Source organism: Candoia aspera, chromosome 12 (genome assembly GCF_035149785.1).
Source record: "Candoia aspera isolate rCanAsp1 chromosome 12, rCanAsp1.hap2, whole genome shotgun sequence".
Lineage (NCBI taxonomy): Eukaryota > Metazoa > Chordata > Lepidosauria > Squamata > Boidae > Candoia > Candoia aspera.
The window spans coordinates 20,366,899-20,388,969 of NC_086164.1; the positions used below are offsets into that span (position 1 = coordinate 20,366,899).

Here is a 22,071-nt window from a genome sequence, read left to right on the forward strand (position 1 = left end):
ACTTTCCTGAGAAGCATCTATCTCATCAGACAGATCTTCAGTTTGCTTTTCTGGTTTAATGTCCTCATCAGGCAAAAGACCACCATCAGCAAGTCCTTGCTGTTCTCTTGTGGTGGTCAGTTCAACTGGAGAGCTAGAATTTAATCTCCCCCAGTTTTGTTCAGCAAAAGAAGCGCTTTTGCTAATTATTAATTTCTCTCCCATTATGAACCTGTAGCTCCTCTGGCTTTGTTCATAGCCAACAAAGATGGCTTTCTTTGTTGTGGGGCCTCCTTTCCTTCTCTGCTGTTTTGGAATGTGAACCCATGCAGTACTACCAAACACTCTAAGATGGCTTACCTTTGGTTTCACACCATAAAACAAATGGAATGGAGTGTCCTGAATCATAGAGTTATACAACCTGTTCTGAACATAACAAGCAGTCGATAAAGCTTCTCCCCAGAACTTAAAACATAATCGTGAATCTTTTAACATGCATTCCATCGCATTTTGCAAGGTTCTGCCCTTTCTTTCAGCAACACCATTTTGCTGAGGGGTGTACGGGTTAGAAAGAATTTGTTCTATCCCCTTTTCCACTAGGAACCTTCTGAATTTGTGAGAAAGGTATTCTCCTCCTCTATCACATTGGAGTGCAGATACAGGCCTAGGGAATTTTCCATTTGCCCATGTCACAAAACCTTTAAATTTCTCAAATGCCTCATCTTTATGTTTTAAGATGTAGATAAATGTGTATCTTGAGAAATCATCAATGATGGTCATTGCATACCTTGCTTGTCCAAGACTTGGAGCAAAAGGACCAATAATGTCAGAGTGTACAATTTCCAAAGGTCTAGTTGTAACTCTGTCACTGTGCTTACTCACAGGAGCTTTCAGTGTTTTGCATTCTTTGCAAACTACACAGTCTAAGTATTTATCACAGGGTTTTATCTTTAGGTCAGCACACAGCTGTGGCATTTGTGCTATATACTTGAAATTAGCATGACCAAATCTCCTGTGCATCAGGTGTACACATTGGTCATGATATGGTGTGTTGCCAACTGCAGCCTTGCAGCTTGGCTTCCTTGCATTTTGCACAATGTACAAGGAGTCTTTTAACATACCAGTAGCACACAATTTCCCATTTTTACGTATCTCACAACCATTTTTCTTAAATGTTATGATATACCCTGTTGCAGCCAATTGTGCCACAGATAAAAGGTTTGATTGTAAATTTGGCACATACAACACACCTTTTACAGTTTCTCCTAAGCAGGATAAATACAAGTCACCTTGTCCCATAATTTTGGTCACAGACCCATCAGCCAAAGATACACTTTGTCTTTCAGTTTTAGACAGTGACACAAAAGAGCTTTTACAATTACATAAATGACAACTGGCCCCAGAATCTAACACCCATACATCAGAATTACCCTTCTCAGCAACCTGTGCAATTTGGGTTGTCTGAAGAGCCTTCTTCTGTGTTGCCATTGTGTTCTTCTGCTCTGTCTTTCTACTCTTGGGTCTCATGGCACAGTCTCTTTGCAAATGTCCAGCTGAACCACAAGTGAAACATTGCTGGCTGGCTAGTGCTGTGGCCTCAGGTTCCTTTCCCTTCTTTTCCCTCATTTTCTGGTCTTGCAGCTTTCCAGAAGAGATGGGGGGGGGGATCTTTCCTCTCTCTTCTCCCATTCAGCGAGTAAGCGCTGTGTAACATACGATGGGGTGAGGTCTGTTTCAGGCATAGCCTCTAGGGTACAAATCAGCGTGTCCCACGTTTCATTTAGTGAGGACAGGAGGATATAGGATTTTGTGAGAGGTGTAAATTCCATTCCTCTCTCCTGCAACTCAACAAACAGCTGCTGAATATAATGCAGGTGCTCAGGAAGGCTATCTCCTTCTGCAAGGTAGGCTCTGTACAGCTTTTTCGTCAGAGTAACTTTACTCCCTGCTGTTGCCTTTACATATAAGTCTCTCAAAGCGTCCCAAAGTTGCTTTGCAGACTGCATGCCTCGCACGTGGACTAGCTGATTGTCCTCAACTCCCAGGATAATGGTGGCTCTAGCCCGCTCATCCTGTCTCAGCCATTCAGCACTGGGATTTTGGGGGGTTTGCTCACCAATTGGCAGCCAAAGATCCTCTCTGCGAAGATACATTTCCATCTTCAGGGCCCAATTCAAATAGTTGGTCTCTGATAGGCGCTCCAGAGGCATCGCTGAGGGCTGGGAGGTAGCCATGGCTTCTTCCTTCTTTTGCAAGTCACCTCAGCTAGCTTCTTTGTCCTGCAGACCGGCAGTTGCTGGAAAATCTCCAGGTGGCTCCAAAGAAAATCTTCACAGGTCTTTGCTACCTGCCTTTAAATTGTGCATGAGGTGTGGAGTTGATCTCTCTTTTCTCTCTGGGTTTTACTGGGCACATAACCTGTTGGCAGATGCTGGGAAAGCCTTTAGCCCAGGAGAGGTCAAAAAAGTCACACACCAAGCATTTCTATAAAAATAATTTATTTACAGAAAGCAAAAACAAAAGCAAAACATTTAAAGTACGTAGCTCCCTTTGGAGCAAGCCTTGCTGAGCTACATTTCCAGCAGAGAGAAAAAGAAGAAGTAAGAACAAGTCCGGGCAGGATTCCTCCCCTCCCCCCAGGCTATTTGCATGAAGCACGTGAGAGGAGACAATCTAATACAACCCTTTCACCTGGCCAAAATGACTAGGCACATATAGCAGTCTTAATCTGTTAGTAGGAAAACCTCAACAAGAAGGAAAAACCAAATCTATTTCTACTCACCGGCATAACTTCATTTCCATATAACAAGTTTCCCTTGGCTTTTTCTTCCAACCCCCAAGTCCCTGGAGATTGAAGTACTAGAATTGTTCCATCCATTTGGAAGTCTTGATTGCCTCTTTTTCTTGCTCAATGAAGAGCCAGACTCAATGCGATATTCCAGATGTACTGCTTATTTACACACAGGCATTACATATATATCTGTCATGCTATTGCCTTTCCTTGTAAGCAACATTATGCAAAGGCAGGAGATAAAGGGAAAGGTAGCTAAGCACAACCATTCATGGTATCTCTCCTGACCTTTCTTATCTTTTTCTTCCTCCATGTTCAGAATCACTTAGTTCTTTGTCTTTTGTTCTTTAAACTTCCCACCTCTTTCTTTTGAAGATCTTATCAACTTCATGCAACCACAACCCTATTATGACCACTTGCTCTTCATAAATTTGTTCTGTGATTCAGTCTTCATACATTCTCCCCATATGCCCAAACCAACTCAAACTGCCTTCTTTGGTCTTTGATACCTTAATTTTCCAATCCATACACCATATTCCATCATATAATACAACATGAGCTGCAAATCAGCCAAAAACATGACATATCCTGCATACCAAAATACATGTGGGTACCTGTCATGTTCGTCGTTGCAATGTTTAACGTACATCGTAACGTTTCGCATGCCATGGTGCTGACGCGCGTTCCGGTTGGGAGGGAGCTGCTGGGAGACCTTGTACCAGGCTTTCTATCTTTTTTCATTGGGATGGAATGTGTTTGGGTTATCGTTTGTGTTCAAGGTCCTTTTTACCCGTTGATAGCAGAACTTGTTAGGCGCACCTGGGATGGGGAATTTGAAACGGTTGTACGAGGGGGAGGGCTTACATTCGCACCGAGGGTTTTTAGTTTGTATTTGGTGCGCTTTTGCTCATTCTCAGCTTTCTTTGTACATGCATACTATTCTTAAATAAACCAGATTTTATTCAAGCTCTTGCTTGTGAGTCTGAGAATACTTTAAGATAGGCAACCATTACATAAAGCTGAGAATCTTTTTGTGATACCCGTTAACTCCTTCCAAGTGTAATTCTTGTGAGGAAAATAGTTAACGATGACAGAACTAAGACCAACGTCTGGAGTGCTGGAACCGCAAGCTGATCCAGCACCAAAGAGCCCCCTTCCCCCTGACATTTCATTCTACCCGAGGGGCTCCAGCTCAAGCCCTGAGCTGGGGGGATGTAGCAATGAGGGAGAACCTAAGGCAGAGATGGCTGGTGCTTCCTGGAAGTACTGGTTCCCACTGACCCCAGAGGGGGAATCGACCAAAGTGACACCAGAGAAACAACCTGACGCCCGACGGAGGGAGGAATCGGTGGCCCCTGAGAGGATGAGAAGGTTGGAGGCGAGGACGGATTCGATGGAAGACCTGTTGAAAACCCTGTCAATCACAATGGGTGACCAGGGAAGCTGCGATGAGAGTCCTCGCTCTGCGTAACCCTCTCCCCTTCCTCCTAGCGGGCCGATGGTCCGGGGTAGGAGGTGAGACCGCGATGGAGCTTCGCCCCGAAGAGGGTCCTCCGGGGTGTCCTGGGGCCCTGCTGCTCAGCCCGCAGCTGGTTCCCCTCCAACAGAGAAGGTGGTGAAGGACTTTGCTGTCAAATTCGATGGGGACCCCACCAAACTATCTTTTTTCCTAACCAACGCGAAGAACTACATGAAACAATTCGGGTTGTATTTCATGTCAGAGGAGGCTAAGATATCGGCCATTACCCCTAAGTTGAAAGGCAGAGCAGCAGACTGGTATGTCCAACTGATGGAGGCTGACGCTCCTGAACTCGGGTAGTTTGAAGACTTCATGTTCGCCTTGAAGCTGTTTTTTGAGGACCCCCTAGCCAAAGCCAGGGCTAAGGAAGCACTCAAGGAGCTCACCCAAGGACCCAGGTCGGTAGCTGACTATGCCTTAGAATTCAAAGCTTTGGTGGGCAAGGTTCCCGACTGGTCCCAATCAACGCTCATCAAGCGATTTAAGGAAGGACTTAACCGAGACGTCCTCAGATGGGCGCTAGGCAGGGATGACCCAGAGTCACTGTATGAGTGGATCTGTTTGGCCGGTAAGGATGAGCATGCCCAGCGCACCTACATGCAGACCTGGCGAACCGAGAAAACAATGACCCTGATGCGGGGACCCTGGAGCGGAGCGACGGCTGCCCCACTGAGCCACCGAGCAGGAGACGAGGAGAAGGATTGTCGCTATGTGTGAGGACAGTGCCTCCGTTGTGGGAAAGGAGGCCATCGAGCCGCCGAGTGCCCGAAACTCAAGTCTGGAGATCGAGCGATGAAAGCCCCAGCCAAGTCGCCCCAGGCATCACGCCAAACGACCGCAGCCAAAGGTGCTACCGACATTGAAGAAGACATATATCTCTACGCAGAGGTTGAGGATGCTGCAAAAGAACCAGCGGGAAACACCAGCCACCTGCCCTGAACTGCGCCCTGGGGCAGGTGGAGGAGGATGGGCATGAGGACGCTATGGTGAGTGCTGATTGCCCTGCTCTAACAGTGAAAGTGAAGCTGGGCTCCCGCACTAGAACCACGGAAGTTTGGGCTCTGGTTGACTCTGGGTGTTCGAGGTGCCTCATCCACCCCGATCTAGTGGCTGCACTAGACCTGCCTAGTTTCCCCATTGTTGCTCTTATCGATCCTGTTACTGTCAAGCTAGACTTGCCCCACAATTTGAAACGCTTACACCCTGTTTTCCATTGCAGCTTACTCAAGCCGGTCCACCACTCCACCCACTGGCACCCCCAACCTCCTCCACCTGCTCCGATCATGATCGATGGCCAGCAACACTTTGAAATCAAAGAGGTCGTCGACTCCCGCAAGGTTCACAACTCCCTCCAGTACCTAGTTCATTGGAAACACTTCCCCCACCCTGAGTGTGTGCCTGCTCGCCACGTCAATGCTCCTGATTTAATTTGCCACTTTCATCTGGCTTACCCTTTGAAACCTGCGGCTTGACTGTTCCTTTTTCTGTTATATTTTACTGGGATTTTCTTCTGTATTTTTGGGGGGGTGGTATGTCATGTTCATCATTGCAATGTTTAATGTACATCATAACGTTTTGCATGCCATGGTGCTGACGCGCATTCCGGTTGGGAGGGAGCTGCTGGGAGACCTTGTACCAGGCTTCCTATCTTTTTTCATTGGGATGGAATGTGTTTGGGTTATCGTTTGTGTTCAAGGTCCTTTTTACCCGTTGATTAGCAGAACTCATTAGGCGCACCTGGGATGGGGAATTTGAAACGGTTGTACGAAGGGGAGGGCTTACATTCGCACCGAGGGTTTTTAGTTTGTATTTGGCGCGCTTTTGCTCATTCTCAGCTTTCTTTGTACTTGCATACTATTCTTAAATAAACCAGATTTTATTCAAGCTCTTGCTTGTGAGTCTGAGAATACTTTAAGATAGACAACCATTACAGTACCTCCTCAAGGGTGGGATATGAACAGCAGTATTGCTGGCTTGCAAAACAGACTTCAGGTTATAGATCCTAGCTTGCATAGAACAGCAAGAGTATGCTTGGGGTAAAACTGGACTTAAACATTTATGCAGTCATTACTGTATTGGCATTTTTGTTTTCTGTTGTTTTTGTAATGAAGTACTGAGTCAGTGCTCTTTTTCTAGTCAAGTGCCACAGAGCTGGACAACCTCTCTGTACTGCTTAGTTCATGCAATACATTAAGCTGTAATAACTAATATAATTTTGTTCTCTGAATCAAGCCATTATAACTTATAAACCAACTCTTAAGTGCTGATGAGCACAGGAATGGTTTTTCCATGTTCTGCATGAATGTTATGGAGCAACTTCTTAATGATACAGCAATGTTTCTCCATTAGAGGGAGCTAGGATGGTTTGATACCTCAAAAGACAAAAAAAAATCTTAAAAAAGAGGAAATCCTGCTTTTGCAGTGCTGTATCAGAGAAGAACAAACCAAAGAAAGCAGGAGAGCAAGCAGAGAAAGGATCAAAGCAGATAAGGAAGGCTATTTGTACTGAATGATTTAATTTTGCTGTCTAAGAGTCAGTGAGGTGCAAATTGAAGTCTACAACATTTACTCCTTAATTCAGAGTGTAAGTTAGACTCAGTCATCTGCTTCCCTGGCACACTTCAAAATAATTTTTAGTGGTTTGGTACAATATTTAGTTTTCAGGAATTGGGTTTGTTTGCATGACAAACTCGCGAAAATGGATTGGTAGTTTGATTTGGCAGCTTAAGGGAACATAACTATAGTCTTCCATGTTATGTGAAAATGCCAAGGCAAGTTTTGCAAAATAGACTTCATTTGAATGATTTGAATGACTTCTTTGGCATAGCAATTGTGTTTTGCTGAGATTTTGTGCACTGTGTGAACCCAGCCAATGTGAAGCTTTTTCTACCTTATCCTCCTGAGTTTTCCTCTCAGATTAGCACCAGTGTTGAAGAAGGTAGATGTTGAACAAAAAATTAGGAGATGCTAATATTTTTTCCACTCAGAGGTATAGGAAGTGCAACCTGCAACTTCCCTGCAAGCAACAACTGGATGTTCTGGGAACTGACATCCCAACGCACCAGAAAGAGCGTGCTGGCTTGCAGAAAGCTCTTCTGAGGGACCTTGTATCATTCACACATGACAATTTACCCAAGGAATATTAACTGTTTGCAAGCCTGTATTTCTTAAAGTAGAAGTACGTGAAGAGATTTGACAGAGACCAGGTTCGTGCATCAAGAGATCATAATATGGTTTAGTTTCCCAAGTCTGTGCACCCTTGTGAGCCCAGCGATTGTGCTTTTCAAATAATTGTACCGAGCCATAAAAATGTACAAACCCAGCCAGTTGTGGCTTAATCAAGAAAATATGATTTACAATGATTTGGGAACCCCAACATTAAAGGCTGTTTTTTCCCTTCTAACTCAATATATTCCAAGTTAAATATATAATGAGAAAGCGACAATCACAATTTTGATGTAACCAGTCCCTAAGAAGTGGTTCTGTGGTACTCTTCTCTGCTTGAAGACGATAGTGTGACATTTAGGTCACAGGATGCTTGCAGGACTGAGCGTGGGACCACCTCAGTCATTCCAGGGGTGGGAAGCAAAGCTGGTGCTGGCGTGGTCAATGGCACTTAGTGGCCCAGGCCATCCAGATGGCTAAGTACCCAAACAGGGAGGAGGGTTTCAAGATTGCAAGCAGCAGCAAAACTGTCTGGGTGGCTTCTTTTGTGAGACTTTTTATTAAAGCTGAACTCCCTGCCTCGTGGAGTGTGGTGGCATCAAAGTAACTAAAATAGCTTCCTCCAGTCGTTTTCATGGGAATGAGTCCTATTGAACCTGATGGGATCTGGATTGCTAGGTCTGCCCTATCTGAGAACAGTTGACAGCTATCTTCTGTGGAAGAGCTGACTCAGTCTGAATGAAGAGGGAGCGGGGAGGGATCGGTGGTGGTGGTTGGCCTTCTCGAGGCATCTTCTAGAAACAGAATTGTCCGCTAATTAAACTCAGTTTGGTCTTCCAGCAGTGACCTTACTGTTGGGAGTTAAGCACTCTTTCCTGTTAATCTGAAGAATTCTACTAACCAAGTTTGCACATCGTATTGACTCATGTTGTTTGTGCCCAAATCATTGTGGGTCACTAGCTGTGGTTTATGGTGGTATATTGTGCAAGGCTATCCAATTGTGATTTATTCAATAAATCATGATTACCCAAACCAAGATTTAATGTAACATGCAAACTGCAGCAAGTTAGCTACCCTGAATCATTGATGCAAGTTTAGTATTGTGTGGTGTTTCTCCAGTTGAGAGAAACCACCACTGATGGTCTCCTCGGCCAGAATTTTGGCAGCCTGAGATACAGATATTAACACTTCAACAGGACACAGTGGGGATGGGAGAAGAATGAGGTCAACTACCCACCAGCAGAAAAACATGCCATTCTCCATCAGCCTTTGTAAACTGGCCCAAGCAGTGGGGAGAGGACATGTGCAGCTGGTTAACCAACACTGGAAGAACCTCATCAGATTCTCCTCCTTTGCTTTCAATCAACCACCACAGCTTAAAAAGGGAGAGTTTTCCTGATACTGGGATGCACTGCTAGAGAGAAGGGTAACCTGATAGAATTTTATTTGTGCTTTGCCTAAAGGCAGAGCTACAAGAGGAGAGATGGCAAGACCACATGGAGTAAGCTAGCTAACCAAGTGGGGCCTTGGCCTGGACCAGGGTTTCTCAACCTTGGCAGCTTGAAGATGTGTGGACTTCCACTCTCAGAATTCCCCAGCCACCAAGGTTGAGAAACACTGGCCTGGACAATGCAGACTGGCACAGTTCCTAACTTGATGTCCTGGTATGGTTTGGACTGCAACTTTTGTCACATCCAGCTTCTGAAGAGCAGAAAATTGGTAAGACTACACAGAACAACACATGGGTGGTTTTGTTTGACCATTTAACTGCTAGGGGGAAAAAACACTCCAAACATGTTCAGAAACAAATGTATTTTCTTCATAAATACAGTACAGTTACAATTATCATGAGATCTACATTCTAAACATAAACACCCATTCCTACACAGGTACAGAGGAAATACATAGATGCACCAAGCACAGAAAGACATTCAACGTGTTTAGAGCTCGGCCACATCCCCAGATCCAACAGGCTGAGGGAGCTAAGGAGTTGGCATTTCCCAAACAACTGGGCTTTCTGGCACCTCACGGGGCTGTTTGGAGGAAAACCGCAGGGGGAAAAACTACACAGCTTTCCATTACGCAACTTATATCATTGCTTCTATTATCCGAGTTTGTGTTAAACTCTTAGTCTACAGCTTGGTTTCAGCACAAACCCAGCAATCCTGCCTTGCCTCATTTCCATCACAAATCAGCTCTACAGGAGGGAAGAAATGGTGGGTGCAGCCTGACCTCCTTTACGGATCCTGTATCGTCAACCACCCTGGATTCTCTTACCAGGCAAAGCAGCCCTTCCCAAAAGTCCCCAAGAGAAAAGGCACAGCTGTTTGAGCTCTAGGCTTTCTGACAGCCAAGAATGATCGTGAGAAAAAGGTGGTGGCTTGTAACAAGTGAAGCAAAAGCTTCAGTTTTCTTAAACGCGTAAAATGTTGGAGGCTTAAGGCACTTCTCAGGAGGGAGAGGGCATACTGGTTTATGCTCAAGAGTTGCAGGCTGTCATGTGCTTTGGCTAATCCCTAATCCAAAGCAATATTCTGCGACTACTGCAAAGAACGATGTGTGCTAATTTAAGGAGAATTGCCTCCCCATCACCCATTCCACTCTAATTTTAGGCAAGAAATTATCCAGAAACCTGGAGTATTTAGTGGGACATAACCCCTTCCCCCTTTTTGACTACTGGGAGAGGAGGCCAAGAAAAGCACCTGATGTAACATGCCCAGCCATTAAGGGACTCAAGGAGGAGAGGAAAGCCCAGTCAAAGGACATTTGGCTTAATCCAGATGTGCGAAGGTACGATTGCTTTGTTCCACAGGATTACAAAACCTGCTCTTTACTTTTGAGTGAACTGTCCCACTTTAATATATTTCAATCTGGGATCTACTTGGACAGTCATTAACATGCTAAAATACACTTCTGCAGTGTTTATTGTTCAAAATTTACTCAATTCCTGAAGTATAGCTGTGTGGCTGGAAGTATGGGGTGGGGGAATAGAAAACCCTGAAATTTAATATCCATTGTATTTTTAAAAAAAAATTGTGCAGAAAGAAATGTTTCGGAAAATTACAAGTTTTTTTGATCCACATGCTTTTATTACTTCTGAAAACACTGACCCTGCTGTAAATATAGTCTTGAGTAAGGCACTAAATCACAACATACGGTGATTCAGAGATACAATCAAACCACTGGGGGGTGAAAAAGTGGAAAACGGGGCATAGAAAAAGGGAAAAAAAGTCCTTTTAGCCTGGTTGCATAAAGAATCGCCTCTTGTGTGTTCAGAGGCTGTCTTGAAGCCTCTACAAGTGTGAGAAATCTGTCCAGTCCAGCCAATGGAATAACCAGGCTTCATCTGGACCGAACAGAATTCATGCAGAAGAGGCTCTCACGGCTTCTTCATCCAAAACCCGAATGGCGGATATTATTCCTTATCCTGTGACACATGGAAATGACACCCCTTGAAACCTCAAGATACCTCAACAGAAAGACAAGACATGAACACTAAAGAAAAAAAAAATCTAAGTGCAGGCACGTTGTGAAAGTCTGTCTTTTTGTCTGGATTTTTTTCTCCAGTCCTGGAATGTTCTGCGAAAATGGGACATTCATCTCAGAAGGAAAACATGGAGGGAAAGTTTCCTTCTGCCTCTTGGAGGCTCAAAGATTCTGAGGAAACCGAAATCTTCGGGAAACTTAATACTCAAAAGCGGCAGCACCATGGTATGGCCCAACTCTTGCGAAAACCCGTGAGCTCAGGCTTGGAAAGGCATTACGGATACCCAGACAGCTCAACAAGTTTCTCTTAAATACAAGCTTTTTTTAAAAAATACTGAAATTTTAAAAATTTAGTGCATTTAAGACCTTGGTTTACTTTCATCCAGCTGCTATCAGATCCAGTATTAAAAAAAAAAAGATAGGGAAAACAATTCTTAAACTAGTTTAATGATCTTGGAACAAATTATAAGTTAACCTGTCCATAACTTTGAGAGAAAAGTATATACACAAATAACAAAAAAAAAAAAGGAAGGAAGGTTCCTTTATGAGACAGTAACTGTAACTTCTATTTAAAAAAGGCATCCGGGGAAATTATTCTTGCTAGGCCCTCTGCGTGTTTTTTTCTCAGATGAGATACTCCACCATTTCTCCGTCGTTGAGGTCCTGCCCCAAATTCTGAGGTGGGTTTTTCCTTTCTAGGGTGCTCGAATGGAAAACGGAGCCGTCTGCAGACAAGAGAAGGAGAAGGCCACGGGAGGCCGTGATTAAAGGGGGCGGGTGGGAAAAGCCCTCTCGAAACCAGTGGGCAAAACGTTCATCATTTACGACCAGCTTTCACTGGCAGTCTATTGACCCCGCCCACCTTTTCCACATCAACCCCAAAGTTGATGGTATTCCAAACTCCCAAAGTTATTTGGAAGCTACAGTCAAAGCGGGTGGGGCTCTACTTGGCAATCCTTGGCATGAGGTTCCCCCCAACAAACAGGGCGTGGGAAGTCATGGGACGAGGAGGTGGTGAAACTCTCCCGCGTGACCTCTTGGAAGGGCTTTGACCCTAAAGCGACAGGGTGGGCTGCATGAGCTTTGGGGTGGCCCTTGGCTCTTGCGGGGGTGTTTTTCTCGGCCACTCTGTGCTGCCGCACCAATTTTCTGTGGCTTTGTTGAAAACAGAAACCACTGGTGTTAGTCAATAAGGCAGATTCCCCAAAGTACCATCCTCCAGATGGGATGAAACTACAGGGAGTCGTTTAGCGACTGCCTTGTTTAGCGACCAAAGTTATGGGGATGAAAAAGTAATTTTGAGACCAATCCTCACATTTATGACCTTCGCAGGTCTGTAAAGCAAAGGAGAGCTGAAGGAAGATTGTAAGCACAGTCGTTTCTTAGCAACTGCTTTGCTTAACAACTGAGTTGCTGGTCCCAATTGTGGTCGCTAAATGAGGATGACCTGTACAACTCCCAGATGACTCAGCAAGGATGGCCAAGAGGTCTGGGATCCCAACACATGCTGGGGATGTGTGGTGCACACGTGGCCAACCCTGTTGCCAGCTGGTTCCTCTGCTCTTACCTGGCACTTCTGGCTCAAAGGGGGCTTTGGGGAGCGGGACCTCCACAGTGGAGGGCGAGATGCTGGACAGTTTGCCTGGCTCTGCCGTGCCCAGCCGAGAGCGACATATCCCGTACCTGCTTTGTCTGCCCCGTAGGCCAGGTTCACTGCCGGGAGTCTCCCCGGGGTGGGGGGCGCAGGGGAGGCGGTGGGGGCCTTGCTCTGCTCGCCGCCCCGGTCCGTCTGGGTGCTGCAGTCCCGGCTGCCCGTCTTGGAGTGTGCAGAAAGCAGCGGCGTGGAGGGAAGGACCGGCGAGGGGGTGGACGGGACAGACTCCGAGCGGCATTCCGTTCCCAGCAGAATGCCTGGCGGGGAAGAGGGGCAGGCGGTGACTGGCTGCTCCCTGCTTGCCTATTTGACCCTCCAGGGAACCTGCTTGGCTAAGCAGCAGATACACGCCCAGTCGGGTAAGGGAACAGTTTGGCACCCGCTGGTGATGTAACTTGCAACCTGCAGTTCAACCCTCACCAGCAATCCACAAGAGGCCAGGCAGCCACCACACAGGGAAGGTTCAGGCTGCTGCCTTGCCAGCTGGTAGGATTCACACACACACACCCCACTTTCCATCACCCAGCAATTCCGCAGGCTGGCTCTTTGGATAGGGAGAGCTGCCAGAGTCCTGAGGCCAACCCAGGGAGGGTTAAGAAAGTGATGCACAGTGCAGTCTCTGGAATCTACATCCATGAGGCTTTATCCCCACATGCCACCAATGTGTCTTTGACCTCACTGCCAGGAGCATCTCTCACATTTTTTGTTAAAATGCAAATCTTGCAAGTAGCATCCATTTTAAAAATCAAGTATGGCGAGGGGGTGATCAGTAACAACATAGATGAGTTAGGGATTACACTCGTATGTATGTAATTATATATATATTCTATACTTTTATCCTTTTACACTTTTTGCTTAATTAATAAAAATATATTGGAAAAAATTAAGGAGGTACAAATTTGGGGGCATTTGCACAATCTGCATGGAGCAGAATTTCATGATTTGTGGCGTGTGTTGGGAAATTAAACTGCACCGTTGCCTCCCATGTACTTCCAATTTGAGGCAAAGAAAAGTGCGCACGTCTTTGCTGCTGCCACCCGTGGCCAGCATGCTCTGGTGCCTGCCCAAGATGGCAGATCTTCAGGTGGGGGTGGGGGTGCAACATTTCATTGCAAATAATGGTTACTGGAAGTTAGAAACTAACAATTTACTTGAGTGTTTTTGGTACATTTTTTTCTTTTTTCTTTTCCCTGTAAGACAATTTCAATCAAAATTTACTTACGGTCCAGGACCAAACAGATGAGGTGATTTATTTTTAAATAATAAACTAGTGGAGATATTGGTATTTAGCTCAGAGATTTAAAAGACATTTAAAATCCTTTTCTTTTTTGTAAAAAGTAACTCCGTGTATTCTTTTATCGTTAATCCTTCATCAATGAAATACGGAGCACCAACTGAATAACTTCTGCAATTTCTCTGTCTATATTATATTTTTGTATCAAAATTTTTCCTTTGGCTTGTCTATTTTTTTTAAAAAAAGGTTAAAAGCGGAATTAACAGTCACCCAGGCTGCCTTTCCAGCTCTTGTCCTCCCTCTTCTCTTCCAGGATGGGGGTGCTGCTGAGCGTGGAGGAGTGGGAGAGCAAGCCGGACCCGGCATTGGAGATGGAGATCAGGGACTTGGCTGGGCGCATGGAGGACAGCTGGTCGGTCTTGCTGGCCTCCTTCCGGGACCGCTGTTGAAGGACCTTGATCATGGCATCCTTCTCAATGATCTGAGCATGGAGAGTCTTGATTCTAAGTGGGATAAAAGAACAGCCTCCTCCATTTCAGTCACCCCCATGTTTTTCAGACAACAGAAGCTCCCCCAAACATTCAGAAAATTGGGCCGGTTGAGGTCTTGGGCTGGTTGGCAAGAAACTTGCCTGCCTGGTGCTCTAGACCTCAAACCTTGTTTCTCTAGGCCAGGAAAACTCCAGGTTCAGATGTCAACATCCGGATAATGGAAAGAGGAGCAGGAAGAAGTACTGAAGGCCCTGAAAATGCTACTTTGGCGGGTAAGCAAAGGGGCCTTTCAGAGAAGCCCTGCCAAGCCACATTAGCCTCAATCCAGCATTTCTGAACTAGGTGGAAGAGGAATATAAATTACTCAAGGAAAAACGGAGCTAAATCGAGAGAGAGAACACTGAAACTGAACACTAATTCCATCTCCAGAAGCCAAAAAGATCCCATCCTTTCCTCAAGTGTGACTCTCCCCCTCCTCCCACACCCTTCGTATTTGCAAACCAAAAGGCCCAGGAGCCCTGTTAGAAAGGAGAGCCGGCAACAGTAATTTAGTTGGTGAGCAGAAATGTCAAAATATCTCCTTCCTTCTTTCCTTTTCCAGACGGAAAAGAAGTTACTTCATTGCTCTGCTTTATCTTTTGGGGAACTGTTAGAATTTGGGTGGCCAACTTACTTTCCTGGCACAGCAATTCTGCATTTAAAAATCTGAATATTAAAAACAGTCAGGAGAACAAGATTTCCTTATCACTCATTTTACATGACGAGGAAACACTTCCCAGGGAGTATGTACCACGACTTGGGAGCGATGCAGGACAAGGTCCCTTTTTTGTGTGCTGGGTGGCTCTCTGAGAGCAGGGCATCTTCAGAAGGGCCTCTTCTTTGATCTTAACAACTAGACAGGATCATTGCAAGCATGGGGCTCCCTTAAACCCTTCAGGACTTTCTGGGTCAATACCTCCTCCTCAATTGTGCCCGGTAAGCAACTGGCAACTGGTGTAGATTTTTCAGTTTTGGAACCCTACACTCTTTCAGCCTTACACCAGTGAGCTGCAGTGCTTTGTGTCAACTCCAACTCGGACTCTTTTCATACAGAACACCCTGAGCAGTCAAGATCTTTTCTGGGTAATTAAGGCAGAACTATGGATTTCAGAGTTGCGCACAATGCAGAGCAGAAGAAAGAAGAGGCCATTTCTTACCTGCCCTCCATGTCAAGGCACCTCCGGTTAGCCATGAGGATCTCTTCCTCTTCCTTCTGGATGCGAGCCTCCAGGGAGGTGTCGTAGCTGGCATTGGGCGAATGGCTGATGACAGTGGTGTCCCTGTGAACAGTATTGGGTTGAGAGCTAGGGACCCCTGCTCTGCTGTTAGACACAGGAACTTCCCACTTATCAGACGAGGAACCCAGCTTTTTCCAGTATCAGCAGAACAGCAAAACGCAGCTGGTTGAATTATCCCATTTCAAATGGGACAGCAGGGGGAAATAAGATAATCCAAGTATTTTCCCATATAAAAGGAATCCCCAACACAGAAAAAACAGCATGCTAGCTTCTGAGACACAAGAAGATAGGTGTGTCTGTAGTTTAGATGGCCAGAATTCTATTAATCTTTTGGGGGCGAGGCATATAGAATGAAATCGGCCCAAAGCTTTTCTTCTGAAATGCAGCTGGGCAAAATGACCAGGTTGGGGGTGGGGTCTGAACAGGGAGCTTGCAACTCATCGGAGAAATGGGAACTGCTTGTAACAGCTAGAGAAAGTGCTGGCGTGCTCTAGTTTCCCTCTGCCAAAATTCAGCGGGCTTCCCGCTGCAGGAGGGAAGCGGGGGCCCAAAGGAAGCAGAGCAATCTTCCTTGTTTTGGGGGATCAAATGAAGGAACCCTGAATTTTTCCAAACTGGGAAGACCAACCAGTTTATTACTAGGCAAGTGTCTGCATTGCAACCCACTTCTTTGGATGCTTGGAATAATGTCCTGGGAGAAGAACACTGAATATACAACTATTATGGGAAAGGAAAGGTGAGTGCCCTCAAGATGTCTCTTCTTAAAAAAATAAATTGCAGGCTGATTTCATTGTAAAAAAGCTCAGCTACAATTCATTAGGAGATTTTACACCATTTCACATGGAATATACAAAGACTAAGACTTGCAATTTGAGTCACATCTAATTATTCTTCTGTTTACTGTCATTATTTATAGGCAATCCTCTCTCCTACCTCTTCCCCTTCCCAGCTGCTGTTGATCTCATTTCATTTAGCTCTACAGTTAGGTTAGAAGAATTCGGTTCTCAGGATTAAACTCTATGCATCAAATTAAAATCTGATCCAAGAAGCCTTATAATAAACTCTCCTGAAAGTGTCCACGATTCTTCGTGGTTTTAGATGAAAAAGATTAACCTAATGCAGTCTCTGGAATTTCTAGTTGTTAAATTTGTCTTTAAATGGCTAACCAAGTTTGCGTTCAATAAAAACTGGAACTAAAATAGCACATTTTTCTTCTGTATTGATAGGAAGAAGGAAAGCAATAGAATTCATTGCTAGAAACCAGGCCCTTTCAAAATTCATCGCCACTGCCAGGTCTTGTGGGGGGATTAAGCAGGCAAATGAAGCTTTCAAATCAGTTTGAGCTCTCCTGGAAGCTGGATACTGCGAGTGCCTGATACTGGTAAGACCAGGAGGTGTACAATATTTGGATGGATGGATACACGCAGAGAGTCCATCACATTTTTTGCTGCAATCCAAATGGTTCCAGCTTCTTCTTGGAAAGATGAATGTGGATATATGTTTAAAAAGGTGATACAAAGATGTGCAGCAGTTGGAGAGAGCAGAATAAATAAGTTATAGAATAAAAGTTGGAAGGGAGAGCTTGCATAAACCCTTTTGGTATTATATGGTCAAAGTATATTGTATTAATTTGAAAATGGATTCTCCCCAACCAACCAACAATATTCCTTAATACTCTTTGGGTTGATTTGTCAGGATGAAATTGTAAGTTCTGTTGGTTGTGTGAGCGTACTGAATGCTGCACATTTCTCCTGTCAGGTTTTATTTGATTCTTTTGCAATCAAAGTAACATACAGGTAGTCCTCGCTTAATGACCACAATTAGGACAGGAATTTCAGTTGCTAAGCAAACTGGTCATTAAGCAAATCCAATCTGATTTTATGACCTTTTCTGCAGTGGCTGTTAAGCGAATCACCGCAGGCATTAAGCGAACCATGTGGTTGTGAAGTGAATCACACGGTTCCCCATTGATTTTGCTTGTCAGAAGCCAGCCGGGAAGGTCGAAAATGGCGATCACGTGACCACGGGATGCTGCGACGGTCATAAATGTGAACCAGTTGGCAAGCACACAAATCATGGTCATGTGACCGTGAGGATGAAGCGATGGCCATAAGTGTGAGGACCAGTCATAATTTGGTTTTTTCAGCACCATCATAAATCCAAACTGTCACTAAAAGAATGGTCATTAAGCATGGACTACCTGTACATACATACATACGTACATGACTCCGTGGCAAAATAACGAAACAACATAACCATAAAGCAAGTTGATACCACAGAACTGGAAATGATCATGGGTAGATTAGGGGGACACAATTCCTCTGCTGCTTTTCACTTTTGGGTCACTGAAAGAGTGTGCCCTTACCGGTGAGCAGCCACAGTGGCCGCCGCATCCAGCGCAAACTGCCGCATGACACTTTCTTCCAGATACTTCTGCTCCCATTTCGTCATGTCCGCCTCCAGAGCCAGAATCCTCTCCTCCTTTTCGCGCAAGAGCTCCATCAGGGCAGCTGCATTGTACTCGGAGGTGTTGGCCGTCTGAGAGGTTCCCTGGCGCTGGCAGGAAGAGGCAACAAACAAGCCACTGAGACGTCTGCACAACTGTGACCGGTGCGGTGGCACTCCGTGGGGAGTCAAGCCATGTGGAGATGCAGGAGCCTGCCTTGAGGACTGAGTGGGGGATTCGCACTCTCTCCCACCTCGGCCAGAGAGGGTTTATCTGCAGGTAAGGCCCGCACCTCCCCCCCATGAGCTGATGACCGCAGGGTGGCCCAAGCGACAGCTCAGCCACAAGCCACTCAACTCACTGGCCACAGAGCACGGAAGGCTGGTGTGTGTCAAAGCAGCCACAACATTCCAGTTTGGGGACTGGCAGTGCAGCGTCTGCCACAGCCCAGATAAAGGCAAAACGAAACAGCCACAATAACATGAATGAATGACAAAATGGCCCAAAGGTCGTGAGATCCTGAAATCATGGGGGCTTTTGATTCTTGCATTTTGGAGATGGGATGGCAGAAAGTTCAAAAGATTTGACTATCCTGAAGGTTTTAGAATTATTTTAAAAATGTAAGCATTTTCATTTCAATTGCACATGGCACATGAACCTGGCACTTTCTCCAGTGAAAATGAAACTTCCCTGACTGGTTCCTGGTGACATCGTGACGTTTTCTTAGCAACCACGTAAAAGTGCGTTGCCACCGCCTTCCCTGGGGTGTCTCTTTTAAGCTTCCTAGCCTACAGCCCAGAGCATTGCTGTGCTCTCCCATCCATGTCCGGCCCCACTCAGTTTTCTGGGCTCAAGAGCTGTCACTTCCACATGGCTTCCTTCTGCAGCTACTCCAGTCCGAAGGAAAAGCTACCCTTCGCTCCTGGTTTTCACCTCTGCCTAAAAAACAGCCCTTGACCGATCAACTTCCGCGTGTGCCTTTCAGAAGCTTCCAAACCTTGCTGGAGCAGAGCAGAAGTGGCAAAACCGCCTTTACCTGCTGCATCCGGAGCGATTCGAGTTCTCTTTCCAACCGAGTCCGGAGCCGGTGCTCCAGCTGTTCCCGCTTCTCACAAGCGGCCTGTAGTTGAACCAATGCCTGCTGCATCTTCTCTACCTTCTCCACATAAACCTGCTTCTTCTTCAGCTAACAAGGAGGGGAGACAAACAACAATCCAAGTGAAAATTTGTAGCTGAGGGTAGAACTGCGGAGGCACCAAGGACTCCCCAGACAAACAACGGTTAAGAGCGCCTGTGCCATTGTGGGGCACCGGCATGGATTCCTCGGCCACCCCATGAACAGGGTTCGCTGTCCCCAGCACGGAGGGCAGAGCCGGTGCCGCGAACCTTGAACGGTCCGTGGCCATCTCTGGCCTCTCCAGTTAAGCCTGCAAAGGGACGTCCAAGCGCTACAGACCTTCACTGCCAGTCCCGCACCATGAAGCAGGCTCTACTGTTAGGGCCCCCCTAGTTTATTTTAATCATTTCATTGACAGAAATCAATAAAGCAACTTAAAAAAGAGATATTCAACAAATATCGTAAAATGATTAGAGTACATATTTGAGCAGGACGTTCTATAGTCCTCAGGAATGTTAACCTTAATAAAATTCATCAAAGGATATTATTGTGTCAGGAACACCTTTGGGGTCCGTATACTTTACTACATTCTTATACTTTACTACATTCTTATTTTACATGTTAATTTTTCCACAAACACGTAATATCCTTAACGAACCGTATGCCAAGTGAGGAGGAAGAGTCCAACACTGGCTGGTACCAGCAGGGTAATTAACACGTCTCATGGTAATAGTTCTTAAACTGGGCCTGGAGCAGATGGACAACAAACTAATTTTAGTTTTTGCTACAAATGTATTTTGTACTGGCACAAAGTTCCTCTGTGTTGTTATCTGACATCCCAGCTGTTGACCTCTGGCATCCCCGTGGGTTTCATTTTGTCCTCATGGTGTGTATCACCTACATGAAATTGTGGAGAGAGGCATCTGGGGTGCTGAAGCTGCACTGCAGCCGGCAGCCTTGAAGCAGTCTAAGTTTGATCATGATCTGGGTGAGGGAGGGCCTGCTGAAATTAAATTCAGACAGGACAGAGGTTCTGTTGGGTCAGTAAGAAGCTGGACTTGGAGGTGGAGGATTCAGGTTTACAGGTAGTCCTCGCTTAACAACCATTTGTTTAGTGATGGTTCAGACTTACGATGGTGCTGAAAAAACTGGCTTGTGACCGGTCCTCACACTTACAACTGTCACAGCGTCCCTGCAGTCACATGATAACAATTTGGGCGCTTGGCAACCGGTTCACATTTATGACCATCACAGCATCCCATGGTCACGTGATCGCCATTTTCGACCTTCCCAGCCAGCTTCTGGCAAGCAAAATCAATGGGGAACTGCATGATTTGCTTAATAACCACCTGGTTCACTTAATGCCCACAGTGATTTGCTTAACGTCCACTGCAAAAAAAGGTCATAAAATTAGGTCAGATTTGCTTAATGGCCGCTTCAGCAATCAAAATTCTGGTCTTAATTGTGGTTGTTAAGTGTGGATTACCGGTAGATGGGGGATGTGCTCTCCCCAGTAGAGCAGCTCTGGAGTTTGGGACTGCCCCCTGATCTTTTAACTGGAGTCACATTTGGTAGATGTGGTGAAGAATGCATCTGCACAATGATGGTTGATGTGTCAGCCCTGATCCTTCCTGAGCCCATCAGATTTGGTATCAATTCCTTGGTTGCATCCCTTCTGATGCCTCCACCACAGTGTGAGGCAGCCGTATTACAAAGCGGGGCAAAGTGCTGAGCTGCTGACTAGTGCAATGTGCAAGGGACCGCCTTATGCCAGTACAGAAACAGCTGCATGGAAGCAACCGTTGCTTCCAGGCAAAGTGAAGGTGCAGGCAGACCCTGAAAGCCCCAAGTACTCCGAGCATCCAAGGGGCTGCCTCTTCCGTTAGGAACCTCTCCGGTTGCTGAGATCTGCAGGAGAGGCCCTATGAAGATGCTCCAGTGGTCAGGATTAAAGCCTTGTCCTTCTGGCATGCAAGAAAGGGCCTTTTCTGATGTTGCTCCCAGGCTATGGCGTGTACTCCCTAGGAATCTCTCTCTGGTCCCCACTCTCTCCAGATTTAAAAAAAATTGTAAAAATACAAATCCTTTCCTCAGGCATTTAATTGTTAATTAATTCTAGTGTTCATTTTAATGCATGTCTTCAAGTATAAAAGACTTGGCAGCCATCTTGGTACTTGCTTGAATAAAAAAGTATACACTGAATAAATCAGGAAATAAACTCTAGCAAATTACCAACAAAAACTTAGGTTTCTTAGTCTCAGTTCTTGCTGCTGTAACTCTCTGACATTTATGCATGTAACATTAGAATGCTGAGGCCAAATGCAGGAGGAATGTATTAAAGTTGCCAAAAGTCTGAGAGGTTTCTCCCTAGAAATGGGAATTGGAGCCACCATTCCTCAAATGTTGTCAAGATGCTGCAAGCAAGCTGGGGAAGAGATGCTGGATTGTTGAAACTCGCTCTCCTTAGACCCTAAGGAGCTGATCTCTTCAAATTAATTTTTGGAAATATCTGACAAAGAGGAGGACCAGGACCCGGGGGGCTTCATCAGCCACTATGACAACAGAGGCAGGGCAGGGAAATGTCACGTTTTTCTTCCCCAGTTCCATCATCCCCCCTTTCCCCACCACTGCTTGTGCTGAGCAAAGAAGCAGCAACGTGGAACTGCAGAGCCTGCCTTACTGAAATGGCATAATTGGGAGATCTGGAAGCATTTCATTTAACCGGGCCCAGGATACGGGGTGCAAAAACGAGAGAGCTTGCTGGCTGAACGGCAAAGTAAACCTGGGTCTCCTAGTAAACCTAGTCAGAGGTGGACCCTCTAACCATGATTCCATGCTGGTTCTCCATTGCGCCATCGCTGTGTTTATATTCCCTGGCTAGGGAGAGCAATAAGGAACGGTGCAGGGTAGGA

At 45.7% G+C, this 22,071-nt stretch overlaps 1 protein-coding gene across 3 annotated transcripts in view; it reads right to left on the reverse strand.

Moving 5' to 3' along the window:
* Positions 1–10,521: 10,521 nt before the first annotated feature.
* Positions 10,522–22,071, reverse strand: part of AMOT (angiomotin) — a 66,130-nt gene continuing 54,580 nt past the window's right edge. For 2 of the 3 annotated variants that reach the window (XM_063313292.1, XM_063313291.1), the window contains 6 exons: positions 19,079–19,228; positions 17,962–18,152; positions 15,516–15,638; positions 14,099–14,331; positions 12,624–12,851; positions 10,522–11,665 (listed from right to left, as the gene is read on the reverse strand). In XM_063313292.1, the coding sequence (XP_063169362.1) occupies positions 11,565–11,665; positions 12,624–12,851; positions 14,099–14,331; positions 15,516–15,638; positions 17,962–18,152; positions 19,079–19,228 (1,026 nt within the window). In that variant the 3' untranslated portion in view covers positions 10,522–11,564. The remainder of the gene's footprint in view (positions 11,666–12,623; positions 12,852–14,098; positions 14,332–15,515; positions 15,639–17,961; positions 18,153–19,078; positions 19,229–22,071) is intronic. The other variant, XM_063313293.1, reaches the window with a different exon arrangement.